This window comes from Schistocerca cancellata, chromosome 5, assembly GCF_023864275.1.
Source record: "Schistocerca cancellata isolate TAMUIC-IGC-003103 chromosome 5, iqSchCanc2.1, whole genome shotgun sequence".
Classification (NCBI taxonomy): Eukaryota; Metazoa; Arthropoda; class Insecta; order Orthoptera; family Acrididae; genus Schistocerca; species Schistocerca cancellata.
Window position 1 is genome coordinate 335,910,722 of NC_064630.1, and position 24,394 is coordinate 335,935,115.

Below are 24,394 nucleotides of genomic sequence, written 5' to 3' on the forward strand. Positions count from 1 at the left end.
ATACCGCAGCATAGAAAGTCGTTTATAGGCTCAAAGTAAATTAAAAAGTAGGTCATGACACCCACCATTCCTAGGACACGATCCATCTGACCTACTTGATTATTATCTTGTTTACAGATGATACTGAACAATGTAGTGTAAGTCTAAATCTCTTGACAGTATTTAATCTGAAGAGAGTAGAAAATAGAAGATGGTGTTCGTTTTCTGCCTGCGGGACACTGTTTACATGTATTAACTGCTGCCAAGCACTGGTATTGTGTAAAAATAGCTCTGCTGACTCTTCTCATCATCTGTCTGACAGTTCTACCCTGAAGAGCCAAAGTAACTGATACACTCGCCTAATATCGTGTAGGGCCACCGCGAGCACGTAGAAGTGCCGTAACACAACGTAGCATGGGCTCGACTAATGTCTGAAATAGAGCTGGAAGGAACTGACACCATGAATCCTGCCGGGCTGTCCATAAATATGTAAGAGTACGAGGGGGTGGAGATCGTTTTTGAACAGCACTTTCCAAGGCATCCCATGTATGTTCAACAATATTCATGCTTGGGGTGAATGGTGGCCAGCGGAAGTGTTTAAACTCAGAAGAGTCTTCCTGGAGCCACGGAACCACTCTGTAGCAATTCTGAACGTGTGGAGTGTCGCATTGTCGTGCTAGAGTTGTCCAAGTCCGTCAAAATGCACAATCGACATGAATGGATGTAGGTGATCACACAGGATGCTTACGTACGCGTCATCTGTCAGAATCGTATCTAGATATATCAGGAGTCCCATATCCTCCCGATACAACCTGAAACGTGACCCATCCGACAAATAACATGTTTTCAGGCATCATCAGTCCAATATCGGTGTTCACGGGCCGAGGCGAGGCGTAAAGCTTTGTGTCTTGCAGTCATCAAACGTACACAAGTGCTCCTTCGGCTCCAAAGCCCATATCGATGACGTTTCGTTGAATGATTCGCATGCTGACACTTGTTGATGGCCCAGCATTGAAATCTGCAGCAATTTGCGGAAGGGTTGCACTTCTCTCACGTTGAATGATTCTCTTGTCATCATTGGTCCCGTTCTTGAAAGATCTTCTCCCGGCCGCAGTGATATATGAGATTTGATGTTTTACCGGATTCTTGATATTCACGATACACTCGTTAAAGGGTCGTAGGGGGAAAATCCTCACTTCATCCCTACCTCGGAGAAGCTGTGTCGCATCGCTCGTGTGCCCACTATTACACCAGGTTTAAACTCACTTAAATCTTGATAAACTGACATTATAGCGGCAGTAATCGATCTAACAACTGTGTCAGACGCTTGTGTTATATAGGCGTTGCCGATAGCGTCACCGTAATTTGCCTATTTACATATTTCTGTATTTGAATGCGCATCCCTGTACAAGTTTCTTTGGCGCTTCAGTGTATAATTCTCATATACATGTAAAACCCTCAACCACTCTCCACCTCGTTCGGTAGTAAAATCGTCGTTACAACGCCTGTAAGTCAATGTGACACTTTTTTAGAGGAAAATGTCGTTACTGATTTTATAAGCAAGGAAATCAATAGCAGTGTGGTGAAGTAAGTTTCTTTCTACAGCGAGTCGTGGTTTTCTTTTCGAATATAGTGTGCATTTCGACGGTATTCGCGACCCTTATTAATGTATAATAACAGGTGTCCAAATACTTTTGATTAGATGCATAATGTAGATCACACAACACACAGCAAGCAACTAAATCGGGACCGAGTTCGCACATACACTATGTGATCAGAAGTATTCGGACAACTGACTGAAAATGACTTACAAGTTCGTGGCGACCTCTGTCGATAATCCTGGAATTCAATATGGCTCACCCTTAGCCTTGATGACAGCTTCCACTCTCGCAGGCATACGTTCAATCAGGTGCTGGAAGGTTTCTTGGGGAATGACAGCCCATTCTTCACGGAGTGTTGCACTGAGGAGGGACCACACCATGACATTACCGCCTCCGAATTTAAATGTTGGCACTACACAGATGACGTTCACCGGGCATTCGCCATACACACTATAACACCACCGCCTCCGAATTTTACTGTTGGCCGGCCGAAGTGGCCGAGTGTTTCTAGGCGCTACAGTCTGGACCGATACGGTCGCAGGTTCGAATCCTGCCTCAGGCATGGATGTGTGTGATGTCCTTAGGTTAGTTAGGTTTAAGTAGTTCTACGTTCTAGGGGACTTATAGCCTCAGAAGTTAAGTCCCATAGTGCTCAGGGCCATTTGAACTTTTTTTTTTTTCACTGTTGGCACTACACACGCTGGCAGATGACGTTCACCGGGCATTCACCATTGCCACACCCTGCCATCGGATCGCCACATTGTGTACCGTGATTCGTCACTCCAGACAACGCTTTTCCACTGTTCAATCGTCCTATGTTTACGCTCCTTACACCAAGCGAGGCATCGCATGTCATTTACAGGCGTGATGTGTGGCTTTTGAGCAGCCGCTCGACCATGAAATCCAAGTTTTCACACCTCCCGCCTGTCATAGTACTTGCAATGAATCCTGATGCAGTTTGGAATTCCTGTGTGATGGTCTGGATAGGTATCTGCCTATTACACATCACGACCCTCTCCAGCAGTCGGCGGTCTCTGTCAGTTTAGGAGTGTGGAAATCTCGCGCACAGACGTATGACACAAGTGACAGCCAATCACCTGACCACGTTCGAAGTCCGTGAGTTCCAAGGAGCGCTGCGTTCTGCTCACAAAGTCATATATACCTCTGTACGCATATTGGGGGGGGGGGGGGGCAGGAAGTAGCGGTAGTTGACAAACCTGGAACCAAGGTGGTTGTCTGCGTATTTTGTTTAAAAAAAGGACTCTGCAACTCCGTAGTGTAATTGCCGCGTAGCAAGAGTGTACTTTTCTAAAGAAAAACTGAACCCCAAAGCCTCCGCAGTGCAATCGCTATGTACCACGAGTGTACATTATTTAAAACAGTTACATAAATTCTTTTAGACAGTCTGATATGTTACATTGCATCAAAATATTCCAAAATATTTTTTAAGAAAGGATACGTAATATGCAAGCTATCTTACTCAATTTTTTTTTTTAATTTCTTGCCGTTTTTGCACTGCTCTATGTACACGGTGACACCTTAGTGTCAGACGTATCTCAGGCAGTCATATTTTGATTTTGGTAACGATATCAGGCCATAAATATTGATAATTAAGATAAGGGTGGCATAAATATAGAGGCCATCTGGGGTAATAACGAATAGTGATGAGGATAATTAATTTGATAATAAACTAGATTCTAAGTAACACCAGCATAAGGCCTCAAACCAGTAGGATACCTTCCCACATTCATAAATTATATTCTAAATAAACACCAGATAACAACACACACAGCCTCCAGGGGAGGGGGGAGGGTATAGTAAAAGGGCGAGCAGTGAAAAATGTTTATGGAGACACTAGCACCTCTAGCAGACAAGTCATAAATCATAAGTCATTGGTCCAGAGGCGGTACAGCCACACTACCTATGAGTATCTGTTTCAGGATGTAGTTTGGTGCTGAACGTCTGACAAAATACACGAACCTAAGTATTGTGTAATTTCTCAAATAGAATGTTCATCGAGCGTATTCATCTTTTGATTCAGTAACCGTCATGGTATGGATGACTGTTGCCTCAGTGATACGACAACCAATCATGGAAAGTACACAGGTTCATAGTAACTTACAGATACATTAACTAAGAAGCAATGACGTAGAAGTATATACGACTGCTAATGTGAAGTATCTACCCAGTTATTTGCAAGCGAAATGGTTACCGTTCTGAAAGGCATGGAGATCCGGCTAAACACGTTCTGCCCACAACAAGTCCACACACGCGTCTAAGAGTCACTGTGCCCTGAAAGGAAAGCAAGTACAGGTTGGTGCGCTGTGATATTGCAGTATGCCTACAACTGGTATGATACCGGAAGATGGGACTCCTTTGAAGAGCGTTGTACTACAAACGCTCTTTAATGAACAGTGTAGTACATAAAGCGTAAGTTTTTCCTTTATCCTTTTTGATTCTACGGGTCTTTGTCACAATTCTCTTCAATCTTCTCCATGTCCACCAGAAACATTAGGATATAGAATTATGTTTGTCAGTTCCTTTCCGAAGATGTTTCTAATTTGCTACCCGCATATGTTAGGAAACCCTTTTGTTGCTGCACCCACAGCGAGTTGTACCCAGTTGAGAGCCTCGGCGTGTCTGTCTGTTGCAGTCTGCAGCCAGTTCTCTCGGGGCGTGTTCTCCCTGGTCGGAGCCGTCAGCCCGGACTCCTTCGACACGCTGCACTCTTACAGCAACACCTTCCAGATGCCTTTCGTCACGCCTTGGTTCCCAGAGAACGTAAGTACTCTTAACACCATAATTAACCGTAATATTCAGTTACATCGCACTTAAAGAAACATTTGAGCCATTCATTGTGATATTTTTTTACTTCACTTTGCAAGCTGTGTGAGGTCAAGGAAATCCTGGGAAAACAGCAACGACTGTTTTCACGAATATTTCCTAGAATAGGAACTGTTTTCCTTCATGATATTACATAAGGAATAGGCTTTCGTGATCTTTGCAAATATATGTTAGAAGTTCTTGGATATTTGTAGCGTCTTCTGAAGTGACGTTTCGGTCTTTTTGCTGACACCTTCTTCCAGGAACTGGTCACACGCTATTGTACACTGTGAAACTCTTGCTAATTTATGGACACTAGAACCCGCTGTTATAGCTGTAGAATTTCATTATTAGCTAGTCAGTGATCATGCTATGATTAGTGCAAGAGTTCGTCGATATACTAGTGGCTGGAGATGCCACTTGTTTGCTGTTCCGTTTGCGTACCGCGGTAGCGTTCTGTCAACACTCTACAAAGAACAGATGGAGAAAAAATAACCACTCACATTATTGTCGAGGCGCTGAACGATAGACAGGCACATAAAACAGAAATAAGCCTTCACTGAGATTTCCCACAATGTCCTTCTTCAGTGCTGAGTAAAACACCCCCCCCCCCCCCCCACACACACACACACACACACACACAGTCAAGCTGCAGCTCTGCGACAATGGAGACGGCCATGATAATATTGCCGTTCGCGCGCGCGCTTGCATGCGTGTGTGCCCGTGTATGTCTGCGCGTGCATACTTTCGTTAGTTAACTCTGAAGATCGACATTATCTGAAAGCTCAGTAATGTTTTCAATGTTATTTAGGTACCAGTTGATTTCTCAACGCTTGTATCTCTCAGCTATATTGTGAGGCGATTACATTTGCACCTTCTATAATCTGTATTTCATTCAGACTATTCACGTTTCATTTTTCCATAAACTACTCTAGGTCTCTAACTGTTGAGTCGGAGAGATGTGTGCTCAGTTTATTTCTTCACATGACGCCCGCAGGTGATATGAAATTTCAGGATTTTACGCCCTTATCAGGTATGAACCTCCATACCCTACGCAGCAGTTAGTCCAAGGTATTAGCTTTCCGCAGATTGTTTTGCTGCGCAAGAAACTGTGATACTCTGAACACTTTATGATAACCTAATCCACTTTTTAACTATGTCTGTCAAATACCAACAACAATCCGCATCGAACAACAGCAAATTTTAAACCTTGCACAAGCTCTATAAGTAGTCAAATGTTTGTCACTTGACATTAATTTATATTAGGTCTGTTTTAATCTAGGTAGAGTAAAAAGCTAAAATTCTTCGTTCGGGGCTTCGGCAGACCAATCGGACCAACCGACCACCGTGTCGTCCTCTGCCGATGGCTTCATGCGATGCACTATTTACGCGCATGGGGTCAGCACCCACCCTTCCAGTTGTTGTCGGATTTTCTGAGTTTGGTACCGCTACTAATCGGCCGAGTAGCTCCTCGGTTGGTCTAATAGGCTGAGTGCACACCGCACCAGTCCGCCCACCAAGGAAATATCTCTGGCAGTACCAGGAATCGAACACACGGCCCCCACATGATAGACAACTGCGCTGGCCACTCTGCTACGGAAGTGCATAAACTAGAGAGAGTACTGGTGAATATAGAGATCACAGTGACTAACTTATGCCCTTAGTCACAAATGATTTTTCAAATATTTTTGGCTTTCATTTTGTATGTCAGCTGTATCTGGAGTGGGGCCAAACACATAAAAAATAGTTTTAATACTTGCATGGGCAGAAGTCATCACCTGAAATGGTTACAGACACTATTTCAGTTTTCATTCGTACAATGATGAGCCACAACAGCCGGCCTCTGTGGACGAGCGGTTCTAGGCGCTTCAGTCCGAAACAACGCTTCTGCTACGGTCGCAGGTTCGACTCCTGCCTCGGGCATCGATGTGTGTGATGTCCTTAGGTTAGTTAGGTTTAAGTAGTTCTAAGTCTAGAGAACTGATGACCTCAGATGTTAAGTCCCATAATGCTTGAAGCCATGTGAACCAATTTTGAGCCACAACATTCCGATAACCTAGTTTACATAATGACGTTCGACCTTCGGAACGCATTACAGCAGCGATTCTGTGTGGTATCAGAGCTTGATAGGTTTACAGAGGTATATGGCACCAGAAGTCCACGCACATGTCACGCAACCGTAAATTACTCGCCAGTGGCTCGTAGGTATGGCGCCGGCGCCCGGTGGTGCCGCAAATGTGTTCCATCTGATCCAAACCAGGCGAATTGGGTGCCAAAGGCATCCAACCATTGCCTCAAGTTTCCGGCCTTGTGACATGGACAATTGTGTACCCTGAAGATACCACTGGCGTCGAAGAAGACATCAAGCATAGAAGGATGCAAGTGGTCCGCGGTAACATCCACAGCTGTCGTGGTGCCTTCGATTACTGACCCAGATCCATGAAGCCCACGTAAATGTCTCTACACCACAATACTTTCCACACTGGCCTGCTATCTTAGCGCGTTACACTGTTGAGTGGCCTTAAAACTACCATCTATCTGGTGTAACAAGACATATGATTCATCCCTTTAGCCGGTCGCTGTGGCCGAGCGGCTCTAGGCGCTTCAATCCGGAATCCTGCTGCTGCTACGGTCGCAGGTTTTTTTTATTTTTTTTATTTAATTTTTTTTTTAATTTCGCCTTTGAGTGTTTACTCAATTTAGCCATCGGCAACACATAGTGACAATGTACACATAATTGAATAAACAAATACAGAAATGCAGATTTACAAGAATAAAAAGCTTAACTGTTACAGTTTTGTACATAATGTTTTAAAAACTGAATCGAATTGAATTGGAAAATAATTAAAAGTATCTTGGCTTACAATTCACACCAATTCTGAAATATCTTCATCAGAAAAACATATTTAAATTGTATGTACACCATTAAAACCTACAGATTGTAACCAGTACTCTTGATGAAGTTGACTATCACTTTATATAGACGAACGTCTTTAGTACACAAAAGAGAAGAAGCTGACTGAGGAAGATGGTAGCCCATACTCAGCAATGTCTTCAGAAAGACCAACCGTTCACAGTCAAATTTGGGGCACATAAATAAGATGTGGTTGACATCAGCTTCCGACTCAGGATCACACTCACATGCTGGTGAACTGTAAGCGTTGATCCGATGTAGATGTTGTGGGAAAGAGGCATGATTGAAGCGGAGTCTTATGATGGTAGAAATCGTGGATCGGTCCTGATGTGTCCTCATGAACCACGGGTTCGAATCCTGCCTCGGTATGGATGTGTGTGATGTGCTTAGGTTAGTTAAGTTTAAGTAGTTCTAAGTCTAGGGGACTGATGACCTCAGATGTTATGCCCCATAGTGCTTAGAGCCATTTGAACCATTCACCCCTTTAAGTGACACATTTCCAAACACGATGCTTCCGACTTCACTGCAGTCTTAAGTGTCGATGTCGTTGGGTTAACACGTTCATTTGTGTGTTCCGATACACTTGTGCACAAGCATTATACTCTGCTATCAGAGTTGCCCAGACCGCTGCCTCCCATACTTTACAGATGGGCGAGCCACCGAACTCCATGACCTGTGATGAGGCGTGGATGTCTAATACCTTGTCGCCTACTCATGGTTTCACAGCCCTTCAATCACTGTCACGAAAGGAGAATATGAACAGCCGATCTTCTTCACGGTTTTCGTGATATCCGTACCCAGGAGCCAGGACTAGGCACTATGAGACATAACATCTGAGGTCATCAGTCCCCTAGACTTAGAACTACTTAAATATAAGTAACCTAAGGACAACACACACATCCATGCCGGAGGCAGGATTCGAACCTGCGACAGTAGCAGCAACGTGGTTCCGAACTGAAGCGCCTAGAGCCGCTCGAACACAGTTCCCGGCCATGCCTTAGCAATCTTCCTTTTGTCCAAATCGCTTATGTCAACATATCTTCCCATCTGGGGTTCGAATTTTCGCTAGAATGATTCTCCATTCTTCTCTGCTCCCCTTATGTAGTGAAATTATGATAATGGGAATAAACTGTAAGGAACGATCCCTGAGAGGGTAAAGCGCGAAAAGGTCAACCGAACAAAAGCGCTTTCCAAGGTTGTTATACCCACTAGAAGGTGGAGATAAGAGATCATTAACAGTGACCCCTGATTCAGCACCAGGCAGGTGTCCCTCCAGCAAGCGGTAAGGTGGACGACTGTGCGGAACATTCTCCACGACAACTGACACTAGCCGCATCACTATCAACGCTTGCAATCCTTATTACGTATGGGCTTGCCCCTCGGCTAGGTTTTTATCGTGGAGTGTTGCATAGGCCACCATGTTGCTGGAATTTCTGACATCCATCCTATTCACAGATGGGGCTACCTCTACGCGGTGCGGTATCGTCAACTCCCACAACACCCATCTCTGGGCTACAGAGAATTCCTATAGTGTGGTAGGACCGAGTCAACAGCATATGTCCAATGTATGAGCGAGATTTATTGGCGACTGCATCGTGAGACCAGTCATCCTTCCAAAATACCTCATTGGCGAGGTATATCTGGACTGCGTGCCGATACTGTGCTGGAAGACGTGTTTTTGGTGGTGCGAAGGGTTATGAGGTGGTGCTCCAGCTCTTTTGCCCTCTTAAGTGTGAGGCTAAACCACTAGTAGAGAGAGAAATTCCCACTTATCTCTTATGTTGTCACGTGTATTTTCAGTCACTGACGCATGCACTGTCATGTCTTCAGTATGTTGAACATAGCTGCTCTTTAGCAACGGTTAGAGATCAGTAAATGTATCCAAAGCAGCCAACCAGGTGCAACAAAAGATGATTTCACTCAAGCTTTGACCGTGATTTCAACGGATGTAATCCCATCTTCTTCAGAAGTCCGTGTAACCTGAAGACAATGTAACAATAATTACAAACCCGAAATCATACCTGTCAAAATTACGCGTCATACAGAGGCTAGATCCCCCAAAGAGACGCGACTATCACATCTGTCATACAACATAACAAAACAAATAAAAACTAGCTCTAAAATATGGCACTGGAAAAACAAATAATAAATTGACGTGACACCTGTACAATGAAAATATGCTGTCAGCGGACATCATTGCACATATTATTAGATATGCTGGACTTGACTGACCAGCTACATCTTGCTTTCAGATCATTTTTTGAAGGCCTCAAACCTATATTGTGCATAAATTTTCATACGGTTGCCCGTAGCCTTTGCGAATTGCTCATTCCCCAAATTCTAATATACATTATCTGTGTATGCGTGTCCCCTTGCCCCGTATTGTATGTATTTTGTGAAGCCATTGTTCTTACCCACTCTTGTTATTGCATGTTTTTCACTATACGATGACCCATGCACTAATCTCTTTTCATCTTAATGTAGGTTTATCAAAGCTTGTTCACGTATTAACTTGATTCCTGCTTGTAAGATAGTATACTTTTGGATTTTAATCAAAGTTGGCATATTTTACATTACCAGAGACTAATTTAATATTCTATATTTCTCATTGTTCTCTCACTCACCCAGCCTCTCAATGCATTTTACCTTATTTGCCGTTTATGCCGCAAACATATTTAGATCTCGGCGCAAAGTCCAATTGCCTCGTTTTCCTGATGTTCACGCCCTCCGTTTCCTGTCAGTCGGTGTGCAGCTCAGAACATGACCTGATATTTTTTTCGATTGATTTTATTTATGGATTTTAACTATTCTTACATGAGAAGCCCCGATCATAGGGACCAGCATATTCAATAATGTATACAATGATGTGCGCTGACAGCTTATTTTCATTGGACTAATACCATATGCCTTCATTATTTGGTGTCTTTCCAATGTGCAATTTTGGTACTAGTTCTTGTTTGGTTATGTTGTATTATAAATATGATATTCTAACCTCTTTGTGGGGATCTACTCTCTGTATGCCGCGTAAATTTGACATGTATGTTTCTGGGTTTGTAGTTATTGTTGTTACATTTCCTTCAGGTTACAAGTATTTTTGAAGAAGGAAGGTTAAATACGTCGAAACCGTGCTCGAAGGTTCATTAAAACTATCTTTTGTTGCATCTGGTTGGCTGGTTTGGATCCATTTACTGTCAAATCTTTTATCTCCAGCTTCAAATGGGTGTACCTCCCTTGGAACGCATAACCCGCCATGTGCCCACCAGACATTTTTGCTCCTTATCTTCTTAGGAATCGTTTTCTGCAGTTTGTACCTTCTTGATTAAATCACCCCCGTAAGCTTTCGGTACAGTCCCAAGTGCTCCCAAGCGTGGGGGCAGTGGCCAATATTAATGACTCATTATTCAATTGACTGATCTGGCCTTGTAACACTAACCAAAACAGCCTCGCTGAGCTGGTATTGCTAACGGTTGAAAGCAAGGGGAAACTACTGCCATTATTTTTCCCGAGGGCATGAAGCTTTATTGTATGGTTAATGATGATGGCGTCCTCTTGGGTAAAATATTCCGGATCTCCGGGCGGGGACTACTCAGGAGGACGTCGTTATCAGGAGAAAGAAAACTGGCGTTCTACGGATCGGAGCGTGTTGTCAGATCCCTTAATCGGGCAGGTAGGTTAGAAAATTTAAAATGTGAAATGGATAGGTTAAAGTTAGATATAGTGGGAATTAGTGAAGTTCGTTGGCGGGAGGAACAAAACTTTTGGTCAGGCGAATACAGGGTTATAAATACAAAGTCAAATAGGGATAATGCAGGAGTAGGTTTAATAATGAATAAAAAAAATAGGAATGCGGGTAAGCTACTACCAACAGCATAGTGAACGCATTATTGTGGCCTAGATAGACACGAAGCCCACGCCTACTACAGTAGTACAAGTTTATAAGCCAACTAGCTCTGCAGATGACGAAGAAATTGAATAAATGTATGACGAAATAAAAGGAATTATTCAGATAGTGAAGGGAGCCGAAAATTTAATAGTCATGGGTGACTGGAATTCAATAGTAGGAAAAGGGAGGGAAGGAAACGTAGTAGGTGAATATGGATTGGGGGTAAGAAATGAAAGAGGAAGCCGCCTGGTAGAATTTTGCGCAGAGCACAACTTAATCATAGCTAACACTTGGTTCAAGAATCATGAAAGAAGGTTGTATACATGGAAGAAGCCTGGAGATACTGACAGATTTAAGATAGACTATATAATGGTAAAACAGAGATTTAGGAACGATTTATGAACCAGGTTTTAAATTGTAAGACATTTCCAGGGGCAGATGTGGACTCTGACCACAATCTATTGGTTATGAACTGTATATCAAAACTGAAGAAACTGCAAAAAGGTGGGATTTTTAGGAGATGGGACCTGGATAAACTGACTAAACCAGAGGTTGTACAGAGTTTCAGGGAGAGCGTAAGGGAACAAATGGCAGGAATGGGGGAAAGAAATTCAGTAGAAAAAGAATGGGTAGCTTTGAGGGATGAAGTAGTGAAAGCAGCAGAGGATCAAGTAGGTAAAAAGACGAGGGCTAGTAGAAATCCTTGGGTAACAGAAGAAATATTGAATTTAACTGATGAAAGGAGAAAATATAAAAATGCAGTAAATAAAGCAGGCAAAAAGGAATACAAACTTCTCACTAATGAGATCGACAGGAAGTGCAAAATGGCTAAGCAGGGATGGCTAGAGGACAAATGTAAAGAAGTAGAGGCTTATCCCATGAGGGGTACGGTAGATACTGCCTACAGGAAAATTAAAGAGACCTTTGGAGAAAAGAGAACCACTTCTATGAATATTAAGAGCTCAGATGGAAACCCAGTTCTAAGCAAAGAAGGGAAAGCAGAAAGGTGGAAGGAGTATATAGAGGGCGATGTACTTGAGGACAATATTATGGAAAGGGAAGAGGATGTAGATGAAGATGAAATGGGAGATATGATAGTGCGAGAAGAGTTTGATAGAGCACTGAAAGACGTAAGTCGGAACAAGGCCCCGGGAGTAGACAACATTCCATTGGAACTACTGACGGCCTTGGGAGAGCCAGTCCTGACAAAACTCTACCATCTGGTGAGCAAGATGTATGAGACAGGCGAAATACCTCAGACTTCAAGAAGAATATAATAATTCCATTCCCAAAGAAAACAGGTGTTGACAGATGTGAAAATTACCGAACTATCAGTTTAATAAGTCACGGCTGCAAAATACTAACGCGAATTCTATACAGACGAATGGAAAAACCAGTAGAAGCCGACCTAGGGGAAGATCAGTTTGGATTCCATAGAAATGTTGGAACATGTGAGGCAATACTGACCTTACGACTGATCTTAGAAGAAAGATTAAGGAAAGGCAAACCTACGTTTCTAGCATTTGTAGACTTAGAAAAAGCTTTTGACAATGTTGACTGGAATACTCTCTTTCAAATTCTGAAGGTCGCAGGGGCAAAATACAGGGAGCGAAAAGCTATTTACAATTTATATAGAAACCAAATAGCAGTTATAAGAGTTGAGGGGCATGAAAGGGTAGCAGTGGTTGGGAAGGGAGTGAGGCAGGGTTGTAGCCTCTCCCCGATGTTATTCAATCTGTATATTGAGCAAGCAGTGAAGGAAACAAAAGAAAAATTTGGAGTAGGTATTAAAATCCATGGAGAAGAAATAAAAACTTTGAGGTTCGCCGATGACATTGTAATTCTGTCAGAGACAGCAAAGGACTTGGAAGAGCAGTTGAACGGAATGGATAGTGTCTTGAAAGGAGAATATAAGATAAACATCAACAAAAGCAAAACGAGGATAATGGAATGTAGTCGAATTAAGTCGGGTGATGCTGCGGGAATTAGATTAGGAAATGAGACACTTAAAGTATTAAAGGAGTTTTGCTATTTGGAGAGCAAAATAACTGATAATGGTCGTAGTAGAGATGATATAAAATATAGACTGGCAATGGCAAGGAAAGCGTTTCTGAAGAAGAAAAATTTGTTAACATAGAGTATAGATTTAAATGTCAGGAAGTCGTTTCTGAAAGTATTTGTATGGAGTGTAGCCATGTATGGAAGTGAAACATGGACAATAAATAGTTTGAAAGTGAAACATGGACAATAAATAGTTTGGACAAGAAGACAATAGAAGCTTTTGAAATGTGGTGCTAGAGAAGAATGTTGAAGATTAGCTGGGTAGATCACGTAACTAATGAGGAGGTATTGAATAGGATTGGGGAGAAGAGAGGTTTGTGGCACAACTTGACTAGAAGAAGGGATCGGTTGGTAGGAGATGTTCTGAGGCATCAAGGGATCTCCAATTTAGTATTGGAGGGCAGCGTAGAGTGTAAAAATCGTAGAGGGAGACCAAGGGATGAATACACCAAGCAGATTCAGAAGGATGTAGGTTGCAGTAGGTATTGGGAGATGAAGAAGCTTGCACAGGATAGAGTAGCATGGAGAGCTGCATCAAACCAGTCTCAGGACTGAAGACCACAACAACAACAACAACGTCTAGAGGTGAAAAATACGGAGACGGCCACAGCACCAAATTCGAACTGATAATATTCATAAAAATCAGCAACAAGATTAAATATTGAGTAATGATGGTACAATGGGATTGCTGCTTGAATTTCTCCTTACTAGAAAATTATGAGTAACGGACCTAGTGGCTCGTGTATACTTTTATTTGGGTTAAGTTAACTGGAACGTTCCGATCAAACGTGATTTTCTCACACACTGTCATGTTCAATCAAGTCATACTAGATAACATTTAAAGAGAAACGAAATGAAAACGAGATATATGGAAAAAAATTCATCAGGTGCGAGGTGGGCCTCGCGTACTGAGGGTTCCGACCAGACCTAATTAAGTGTACAGACATTTCATCCATTCCGGGGATCGAGGATCTTGACTATTTTTGCCAGTTATCGGCTTTAATACTGACAAGATATCTGCCCCAGGGATTCCAAGACTTTCGAGAATCTTAGTTTCAGTCATATAAAGGTGACATAAAGTCATGTGGAAAACAGGTGACCATGATTGTAATTATCAATAGTTCTCCATCCAAGCTCAAATGGTTCAAATGGCTCTAAGCACTATGGGACTTAACATCTGAGGTCATCAGTCCTCTAGACGTAGAACTACTTAAACCTAAATAACCTAAGGACATCACACAAATGCATGCCCGAGGCAGGATTCGAACCTGCGACCGTAGCAGCCGCGTGGTTACGAACTGAAGCTTCTAGAACCGCTCGACCACAGCGGTTGGCGTTCAAGCTCACTAAATCTAAATGGTGAAAGTCAAATACCAGGTAAGGAATGACTTTATTACTCATATGACTCGTTTTTAAATGTATCCATCATCACACATACAGCAGCAATCACTGCAAGTAGATACGACGTTTCAAGTTGAATGTGAAACAAACAGTTTGACTTTTACCATTGCGACCCAGTCATCCTCCATACAGAACTACCGATTGTTTTAATTTCAAGTTTGACGTAGGATAACAAATGACGAAAGAATTTTTTTCGTCTGATATAATCAAAAAATTACAATTTTTTTGGATTTGTTCCTTTACTTGTACTGCGAAACCTTACTTCTTGTCAAATTTCATCATTGTGGATCATCGGGAAGTACCCCATTGGTCTTAATGAGTGAGTTTGCGAGTATGAAAATATGTGACATAAATGGCCGTACCTTTTTGTTGGATTCGCTTAGAAGCTTACATTTATTACACCGCCAAGGGCCTACAGGCCTTAGTATGTGACATAAATTTCGACATGATACGCCCATCTATTCCTGAGAAAAGAGTTTCTTAACAGTGAGAGAGACAGACAGATGGACGGAGAACCAAGCGTTACCGTAAGTTTTCGTTTTTTACCAACTGAGGTGCGGAATCCTAAAAAGTAATCGCCATAACTGTTAATACATTTATCCCATTGTGAGGCAACACGGTCAGTGTCTTTATGGAAAAAACCTTTGTGACAGCTGTGTACCGCCAAGTCTGTAGAGGAACGGAAGGTTCCAAATGATTGGAAAAGGGCACAGGTAGTTACAGTTTTCAAGAAGGATCGTCGAGTAAATGCGCAAAAGTGTAGGCCTATATCTCTGACGTCGATCTGTTGTAGAATTTTAGGACATGTTTTTTGCTCGGGTATCATGTCACTTCTGGAAACACAGTATCTACTCTCTAGGAATCAACCTGGATTCCGGAAACAGCGATCGTGTGAGACCCAGCTCGCTTTATTTGTTCATGAGACCCAGAAAATATTAGATACAGGCTCCCAGCTAGATGCCATTTTCTTTTACTTCCGGAAGGCGTTCGATACAGTTCCGCACTGTCGCCTGATAAACAAAGTAAGAGCCTACAGAATATCAGACCAGATGTGTGACTGGACTGAAGGGTTTTTAACAAACGGAACACAGCATATTGTTCTCAATGCAGAGACGTCTACACGTTAAAATAACCTCTGGCGTGCCACAAGGGAGTGTTATGGGAGCATTGGTTTTCACAATATATACACTCCTGGAAATTGAAATAAGAACACCGTGAATTCATTGTCCCAGGAAGGGGAAACTTTATTGACACATTCCTGGGGTCAGATACATCACATGATCACACTGACAGAACCACAGGCACATAGACACAGGCAACAGAGCATGCACAATGTCGGCACTAGTACAGTGTATATCCACCTTTCGCAGCAATGCAGGCTGCTATTCTCCCATGGAGACGATCGTAGAGATGCTGGATGTAGTCCTGTGGAACGGCTTGCCATGCCATTTCCACCTGGCGCCTCAGTTGGACCAGCGTTCGTGCTGGACGTGCAGACCGCGTGAGACGACGCTTCATCCAGTCCCAAACATGCTCAATGGGGGACATATCCGGAGATCTTGCTGGCCAGGGTAGTTGACTTACACCTTCTAGAGCACGTTGGGTGGCACGGGATACATGCGGACGTGCATTGTCCTGTTGGAACAGCAAGTTCCCTTGCCGGTCTAGGAATGGTAGAACGATGGGTTCGATGACGGTTTGGATGTACCGTGCACTATTCAGTGTCCCCTCGACGATCACCAGTGGTGTACGGCCAGTGCAGGAGATCGCTCCCCACACCATGATGCCGGGTGTTGGCCCTGTGTGCCTCGGTCGTATGCAGTCCTGATTGTGGCGCTCACCTGCACGGCGCCAAACACGCATACGACCATCATTGGCACCAAGGCAGAAGCGACTCTCATCGCTGAAGACGACACGTCTCCAATCGTCCCTCCATTCACGCCTGTCGCGACACCACTGAAGGCGGGCTGCACGATGTTGGGGCGTGAGCGGAAGACGGCCTAACGGCGTGCGGGACCGTAGCCCAGCTTCATGGAGACGGTTGCGAATGGTCCTCGCCGATACCCCAGGAGCAACAGTGTCACTAATTTGCCGGGAAGTGGCGGTGCGGTCCCCTACGGCACTGCGTAGGATCCTACGGTCTTGGCGTGCATCCGTGCGTCGCTGCGGTCCGGTCCCAGGTCGACGGGCACGTGCACCTTCCGCCGACCACTGGCGACAACATCGATGTACTGTGGAGACCTCACGCCCCACGTGTTGAGCAATTCGGCGGTACGTCCACCCGGCCTCCCGCATGCCCACTATACGCCCTCGCTCAAAGTCCGTCAACTGCACATACGGTTGACGTCCACGCTGTCGCGGCATGCTACCAGTGTTAAAGACTGCGATGGAGCTCCGTATGCCACGGCAAACTGGCTGACACTGACGGCGGCGGTGCACAAATGCTGCGCAGCTAGCGCCATTCGACGGCCAACACCGCGGTTCCTGGTGTGTCCGCTGTGCCGTGCGTGTGATCATTGCTTGTACAGCCCTCTCGCAGTGTCCGGAGCAAGTATGGTGGGTCTGACACACCGGTGTCAATGTGTTCTTTCCAGGAGTGTATAAATGACCTAGTACATAGTGTCGCAAGTTCGTTGCGGCTTTACGCGGATGATGCTGTAGTATACAGAGATGGTTGGTTGGTTGTTTGGGGAAGGAGACCAGACAGCGTGGTCATCGGTCTCATCGAATTAGGGAAGGATGGGGAAGGAAGTCGGCCGTGCCCTTTCAGAGGAACCATCCCGGCATTTGCCTGGAGTGATTTAGGGAAATCACGGAAAACCTAAATCAGGATGGCCGGACGCGGGATTGAACCGTCGTCCTCCCGAATGCGAGTCCAGTGTCTAACCACTGCGCCACCTCGCTCGGTGTATACAGAGAAGTTGCAGCATTAGAAAATCGCAGCTAAATGTAGGAAGATCTGCAGCGGATAGGCACTTGGTGTAGGAAGTGGCAACTGACCCTTAACATAGACAAATGTAATGTATTGCGAATAGATAGAAAGAAGGATCCTTTATTGTATGATTATATGATAGCGGAACAAACACTGGTAGCAGTTACTTCTGTAAAATATCTAGAAGTATGCGTACGGAACGATTTGAAGTGGAATGATCATATAAAATTAATTGTTAGTAAGGCGGGTACCAGGTTGAGATTCATTGGGAGAGTCCTTAGAAAATGTAGTCCATCAACAAAGGAGATGGCTTGCAAAACACTCGTTCGACCTATACTTGAGTATTACTCATCAGTGTCGGATCCGTACCAGGTCGGGTTGACAGAGGAGATAGAGAAGATACAAAGAAGAGCGGCGCGTTTCGTCACAGGGTTATTTGGTAAGCGTGATAGCGTTACGGAGATGTTTAGCAAACTCAAGTGTCAGACTCTGCAAGAGAGGCGCTCTTCATTGCGGTGTAGCTTGCTGTCCAGGTTTCGAGAGGATGCGTTTCTGGATGAGGTATCGAATATATTGTTTCCCCCTAATTATACCTCCCGAGGAAATCACGAATGTAAAATTAGAGCGCGGATGGAGGCTTTCCGGCAGTCGTTCTTCCCGTGAACCATACGCGGGTGGAACTGGGATGGCAGGTAATGACAGTGGCACGTAAAGTGCCCTCCACCACACACCGTTGGGTGGCTTACAGAGTATAAATGTCGATGCAGATGTAGCCTACGGGATCATGATTGTACGTAGGCGTGCATCTCTTCGTCCGTAGCATATCGCTGAGCACGAATGTATTCTTTAGGGCTCCGTAGCCGTCAAGAAAGACATTCGTCGGAGTCGATTTGTTCTCGACAAAGATGTGCAAATGTGCGTAAAGTCATGGTTCCGTAGGTACCGCAATATGTTTCCATGAAGCAATGTCCATTTTGTCTCAGAGTTGGATAACTGTATGTACAGTTATGGCGATTAATTAGGAAATTAGAAACAGTTTGCTTACTTTTTCTCCATTAACTTCATTTTCATTTGGTAAGAAACTGTCGTCGACTAGCTTGTAAGGATGTCGCAGGGCAGTTTGTAGTGAGGAATAGTTGTTCAGAAAAAATTATATACGTTGTGCACTTTTCGAGTTAATTATCGCTGAAGTTAGCCAATCAGATCTTTTCGTGCGCTAATTTAAGCGCCCTCCCACCTCCCATCCGTCTTAGGTCGCTTACACACTGACGATGTAGTAGCGCGACTTGCGCCTACGGTAGACTCGCGTTCCTCATTTAACTCTCAGCTCCAATGCGGCGTTACACACTGGCGATTTGACCCGCTGTGCACCCGCCGGACCCGTGAATGGTCGTAGCGATTCAGCCACGTTTCGCCCTTTCACACGTGGCGATAGACCAGTGCGGATGCAGAGGGCGAGGACGAACAGTTGCCGCCTCGCGTGGTTGTATTGCGTTTGTCGTTCGTTAGCGCTTTGTGACTGTTGACTTGATGGTTTTTCTGTGTCGTTTTAAAGAATTTTGTGCTCTATCCTGCAGCAAAAATGAACTTCGACGTTGAATTTTTCATATTTGTAGTAGAAAGTCGTCCTTTAATTTGGCATTCAGGAAATAAGGATTAAAGCAATAACATCGAAAAATGTATTGCTAAATTTGTTCCTGACTTCCGGACAGTGGAAAAATTTGACAGCGAAAAGAAAAGTATATAATTACAGGTACACTGTTACAGGTTATCGAAAGTGTCGCTACAGAACGTACGTTTGGGATCCTATCCAATCCATGACGAATATTTCATCGCCCTTGAAATGTGAAAGAGGACTTCTGTGCAGTAACAACTGAAGCACGTTGCATTCTGCGCAACTTCGCAACACGTATGGTTTCAAGCCGGACGAAACTTTAGAAACAAATTCTGGACGTAGCATGTTGTCTTCAGGAGCAAGTGCGTCATCTCCGACAAAGCAGAATGGAAGAGCTTCACCCGAGTCAGATAAATGTCGAGGCCTTGTAAATGTAGCCCAACAAGAGGGAAGCATCGATAAGCGTTTCTCCTGCAGAATCAGACAAAAAAAAATATCTTTTGAAATGCTAAATTTGCTATCACCTGTAACTGACATTAAACTAGCAATGTTGGAAGAAGCTGTTGCTCATTCTAATGAATTAAGTGATTCTTATGTTTAGAATGGAGTTATCTCTAGTTATAGCAAGGGGAAAAGGATAATAGAGGGGGAGGAATTGTTTCAAATACTTGCAGCAAACGTAACGAGAAATTTATCAAAGCCTGAAGCAGATGGCTCTGACAAGCATTTCTTATTCTCTCGATGGTTTGAAAACTGTACAACAACATTTGAACATGGACGCAAAATTTGAAATAATATCAGTTTTTAGGAAATACAACAGGTCTTACCGTTCACTAGATAACTGTAATTTTCAGTTCAATTCACACATGTAACTGTATATTCAAATGCACCCATAACTATTCTTCCCCCCCAATCCAAGTCCAAGCACATCAAATACCGATGCCACATTTTCATCTATACGATCTCATTCTCAATAGTCACTCATTTAAATAAAAAATTACATGTAAAACTAGCATTTTGTATACGTAACTAAGAAATCTTGCAGAGTTTTCTCTCAGTTTCTTACAAATTGTAAAAACTATGCAGTGTTAACAAAGGTTGAACACACTTCTTTCGTTGGCACCGGTAGCGTCCGTATTGTCTTTACAATAACAAAGTGAAAAGCGACACTTACTCAGCAGAATCCATTTGGGAACTGGCAGCTCTTGTCACAGAACTTTCTGCCTCGCGGTTCAGTCGCGTGCCTGACGATTCAAACGCGCGGCTCAAACGGAAGATAGTCGCGGATTGCAGTGACTTAACCGTGCGACTGAATCGCCGTTATGAAGTCGACAGTGTGAAGGCTGCCTTAGTGTTAATTGTTCTTATAGCATAGATGATGGTGTAAGTAGGCTATTTAGGTTTTCTTATTGGTAACGCCAAGTAGCGCTTTGTATGAAAATCACTGGCTGTGCTGTGTGCAGTCTGTGGCTAGTTTGCATTGTTGTCTGCCATTGTAGTGTTGGGCAGCTGGATGTTAACAGCCCGTAGTGTTGCGCAGTTGGAGATGAGCCGCCAGCAGTGGTGGATGTGGGGAGAGAAGTGGCGGAGTTTTGAAATTTGTAAGACTGGATGTCATGAACTGCTATGTATATTATGATTTTTCAACACTATTAAGGTAAATACATTGTTTGTTCTCTATTAAAATCTCTCATTTGCTAACTATGCCTATCAGTAGTTAGTGCCTTCCGTAGTTTGAATCTTTTATTTAGCTGGCAGTAGTGGCGCTCGCTGTATTGCAGTAGTTCGAGTAACGAAGATTTTTGTGAGGTAAGTGATTTGTGAAAGGTATAGGTTAATGTTAGTCAGGGCCATTCTTTTGTAGGGATTTTTGAAAGTCAGATTGCGTTGCGCTAAAAATATTGTATGTCAGTTTAAACACAGTCATGTATAATTTTTCTAAGGGGACGTTTCAATAGCGCACGGGACTGTTCAGCCTTTTGCTCGGGTTCGAGCCTAACCACCGTCCCATGTCCAATGTTGATATCGCTCTCTTGTTCGGTTTTGGAAAACCAAAGAACACCTTATGCGACACCATCTCTGTCGGGCTGCTTGAATTTGTGCGCACGACGGACTGACTCGCTAACTTCAATGCTATTTAGCTCGGAAACTGGGCAATATATTTGATTTCTTCTCAACAATTATTGCTCATCACAAGCTACTATGCAAGCTTTTCAGATTGTTTCTCACCACCCCGTCATATACCAGGCCGTGCATCGACCACTTCTGTCTCCGAGTTGGAGGAGGAGATTAGTGTTTAACATCACGTCGACGACGAGGTCATTAGAGACGGAGCACAAGCTCGGATTAGGGAAGGAAAGCGGCTGTGTCCTTTCCCACGAAACATCCCAGCATTTGCCTTAAGCGATTTAAGGAAATCACGGAAAACCCAAATCAGGATGGTCGGATGCAGGTTTGAACCGTCGTTCTCCCGAATGCGAGTCCAGTGTGCTAACCACTGCGTTGCCCCTCTCGATAGACTTAACTCAGGCACAGCACCCATGACCAGCGGGCAGTCTTGCCCCAGGTGCTTCTTTCCCGTTTTCCCAGAGACAATACGTGCCGAGCAATGCAAGTGCACTGCGGGTGTGTCCGCAGTACGGCCGACAAATACAAACATGCTTGTTGACAAGCCAGCCTCCTGCAGGAGCCATCACAGGGCCCACTCTCGCCATAAGCAGCGCCCGCACCAGTGACAACGGCGCTGTCATCGCGGCACTAAATTGAAATCCATGAAATGTATTCGCATTTGCGAATATGGACAACCATCAGCTGTATAATGGAATGACGACAATGAAGATTTGTGCGGAGCAGGACTCGAAGCCGAGTATCTCTGCTACCGCGAGCGGTTGCCTTACCATTAGGCTATCCGATCACGCTTCACGGGAGAGCCAACTTCCACATATCATCAACGATATCTCTACAAATTGCACTCTACGTGGAATAAGTATATTCCTATACTTGCAAGATCTAGAAAAAACAATACCTGTCATGCTACATCCAAATTACGCCATATGACAAGATGACACAGCAGCTGGTGGACAGACGAGAGGTTCTCTGAGCCAGATCGAGGAGATTAATTTTTAATTTTGGTTTCCCAAGGAGTACGTTAATGGAATGGCGTCGTAATCCTTTGAGTCGCGGAAACAAACGACCATTAGACATTAATGATGCTTTCCACTAGACGTCAATATATTTTTAGGTTCGTACATAAGTTCATAGCGGTATTTTTTATTTGGTACTCCGGTTGCTGTGGGTTTATTTGCCGTGTCAATTGTCATTTTTTATTTGTAGTTCACTGTTTGTGTTTGAATTGACACATCGTCATTAGGTCAGTGACTGTGCGGAGCTGTGGACGCTAGGAAATGGAGTGCCAACTGGAGAAATCGGAACACCTCCCACACATTCTACTGTTTGAATTCGTTAGAGGGACGGCACCGACGGAGGCAGCCAAAAACATTTGCACCGAGTATGGGAATAATGCCATTGGACAGAGCACGGCAAGAAAATTGTTTTTCCGTTTTAACGACGAATGTTTTGACATTAGTGACTCTCCACATTCAGGAAGGCTTTCAGGGTCTGATGAAGATTGCTTAAATGCAACCTCCCACAATGCTTCACGTCAGTATACTCGAGAACTGGCAAATGTGATGAACTGTGCTCATTCCACCAGTTTGTGACATTTTCATGCAATTGGGAGGGTTCAAAAATCGGGTGTATGGGTACTAAAAACTCTAAGCCAAAATCACAAAAATCAGGGGTAGTCATGTGTGCATCTCTGCTTGCCCGTCATCAATTTTCTCGTCAACAACACCGATTATTCTTATCCTGTACAGTTCCTGGTGACAAAAGAAAGACGCGGTTGAACCTAAACAACGCAGAAACTCTCCATACGAAGACCTGAGCGCATCCAAAAAAGATAAACTTATGTATATAGTGGAACAGTGACGGTGTGATGTACTAAGCAGTATAACAATCACTGCTGAAATTTATTGTCAACAATTGAGAAGTGTTGCATACGCGGTCCAGGAAGACAGCGTGACGTGGAGCTATTCCACGATAACTCTCGCCTGTATTCTGCTAGACTAAAAAAAACCTCTAGACAGGAATTGCGTTGGGATGTCATTCCGCCCATACCTTATTCAGCTGACCTTCCGCCCTCAGATTTTCATCTTTTCCACTCTCTATCGAACGACCGTTAAGGAACTTGCCTTCCGGAAGAAATAGCGTTCTGAACATCGCTCGACGAGTTCTTCACATGAAAACCACGTGATTTCTACAGTCGCGGAATCGAAAAATTACCCCAGCGTTGGCAGACAGTTGTAAATAGTGAAGGAGAATAAATTGTTGATGACTAAGAGAATCTGTTGCGTTTATTAAACTTTTGGTAAAACGCTACGAACTCGTACACCAACCCAATACAATTTTCTGTCTCTCTCTCTCACAAAGAACTTTTCGTTACGCGACACCTCAAGCAATCTCCATTTATCTTATGTTACCACTAATCTCTAGGCCATTTATTTATCTTTTACTTTTTGTTTCTTAAATTACTCTGTATTCTCTCGGTTCATTTTCTTATTTCTTCTCAGTCTCTATCTCTTGCCAATTATTTCTCGAAAGTAGCACTTGTTATCAGTCGAGTCTGAGCAAAAAAATTTTTCCTACTTTGTATGATACCATGATTCGTTTTTAGTTGATATAACTGTTTCGTCATCAGAGTTGTAATTATTGTTGTCATTACTAACTACTTAAGGTTATATAGCTTTATATGTGCTATTTGTAATAACATGTTTGTGAATAATACATGGCTGATTGTAAAAGAGTGCAAGAGAGCATAAATTGGTGAGACACCTTTATCGCTTTAATTCAGACATTATAAAGGAGGGTTCCGATATCATTCACCTGCCGTGTATCTAGCACAAAGACTTTCTTAAACACGTGGATGGAATGTGATTACTATAGATTTACTTTGCAGTGCGTTTTGTCGATCGTGTACAATATTCCATCCTGGATTCTAGGAGAATTCAAGGAACTGGATTACAGTGAAATTATTTTCTCTCGTGAATTGGTTTAATAGAGTATTTTAAAACATCTATATCCATTTCACTTACGGCATTGGTTATTCTGTCATTACGACGTAACAGTT

At 43.5% G+C, this 24,394-nt stretch overlaps 1 protein-coding gene across 1 annotated transcript in view; it reads left to right on the forward strand.

Moving 5' to 3' along the window:
* Nucleotides 1-24,394, forward strand: part of LOC126188270 (glutamate receptor 1-like) — a 1,232,223-nt gene that overhangs the window by 608,625 nt on the left and 599,204 nt on the right. Inside the window, exon 3 of the mRNA XM_049929849.1 lies at nucleotides 4,234-4,361. Coding sequence (XP_049785806.1) covers nucleotides 4,329-4,361 — 33 coding nt within the window. The 5' untranslated portion in view covers nucleotides 4,234-4,328. The remainder of the gene's footprint in view (nucleotides 1-4,233; nucleotides 4,362-24,394) is intronic.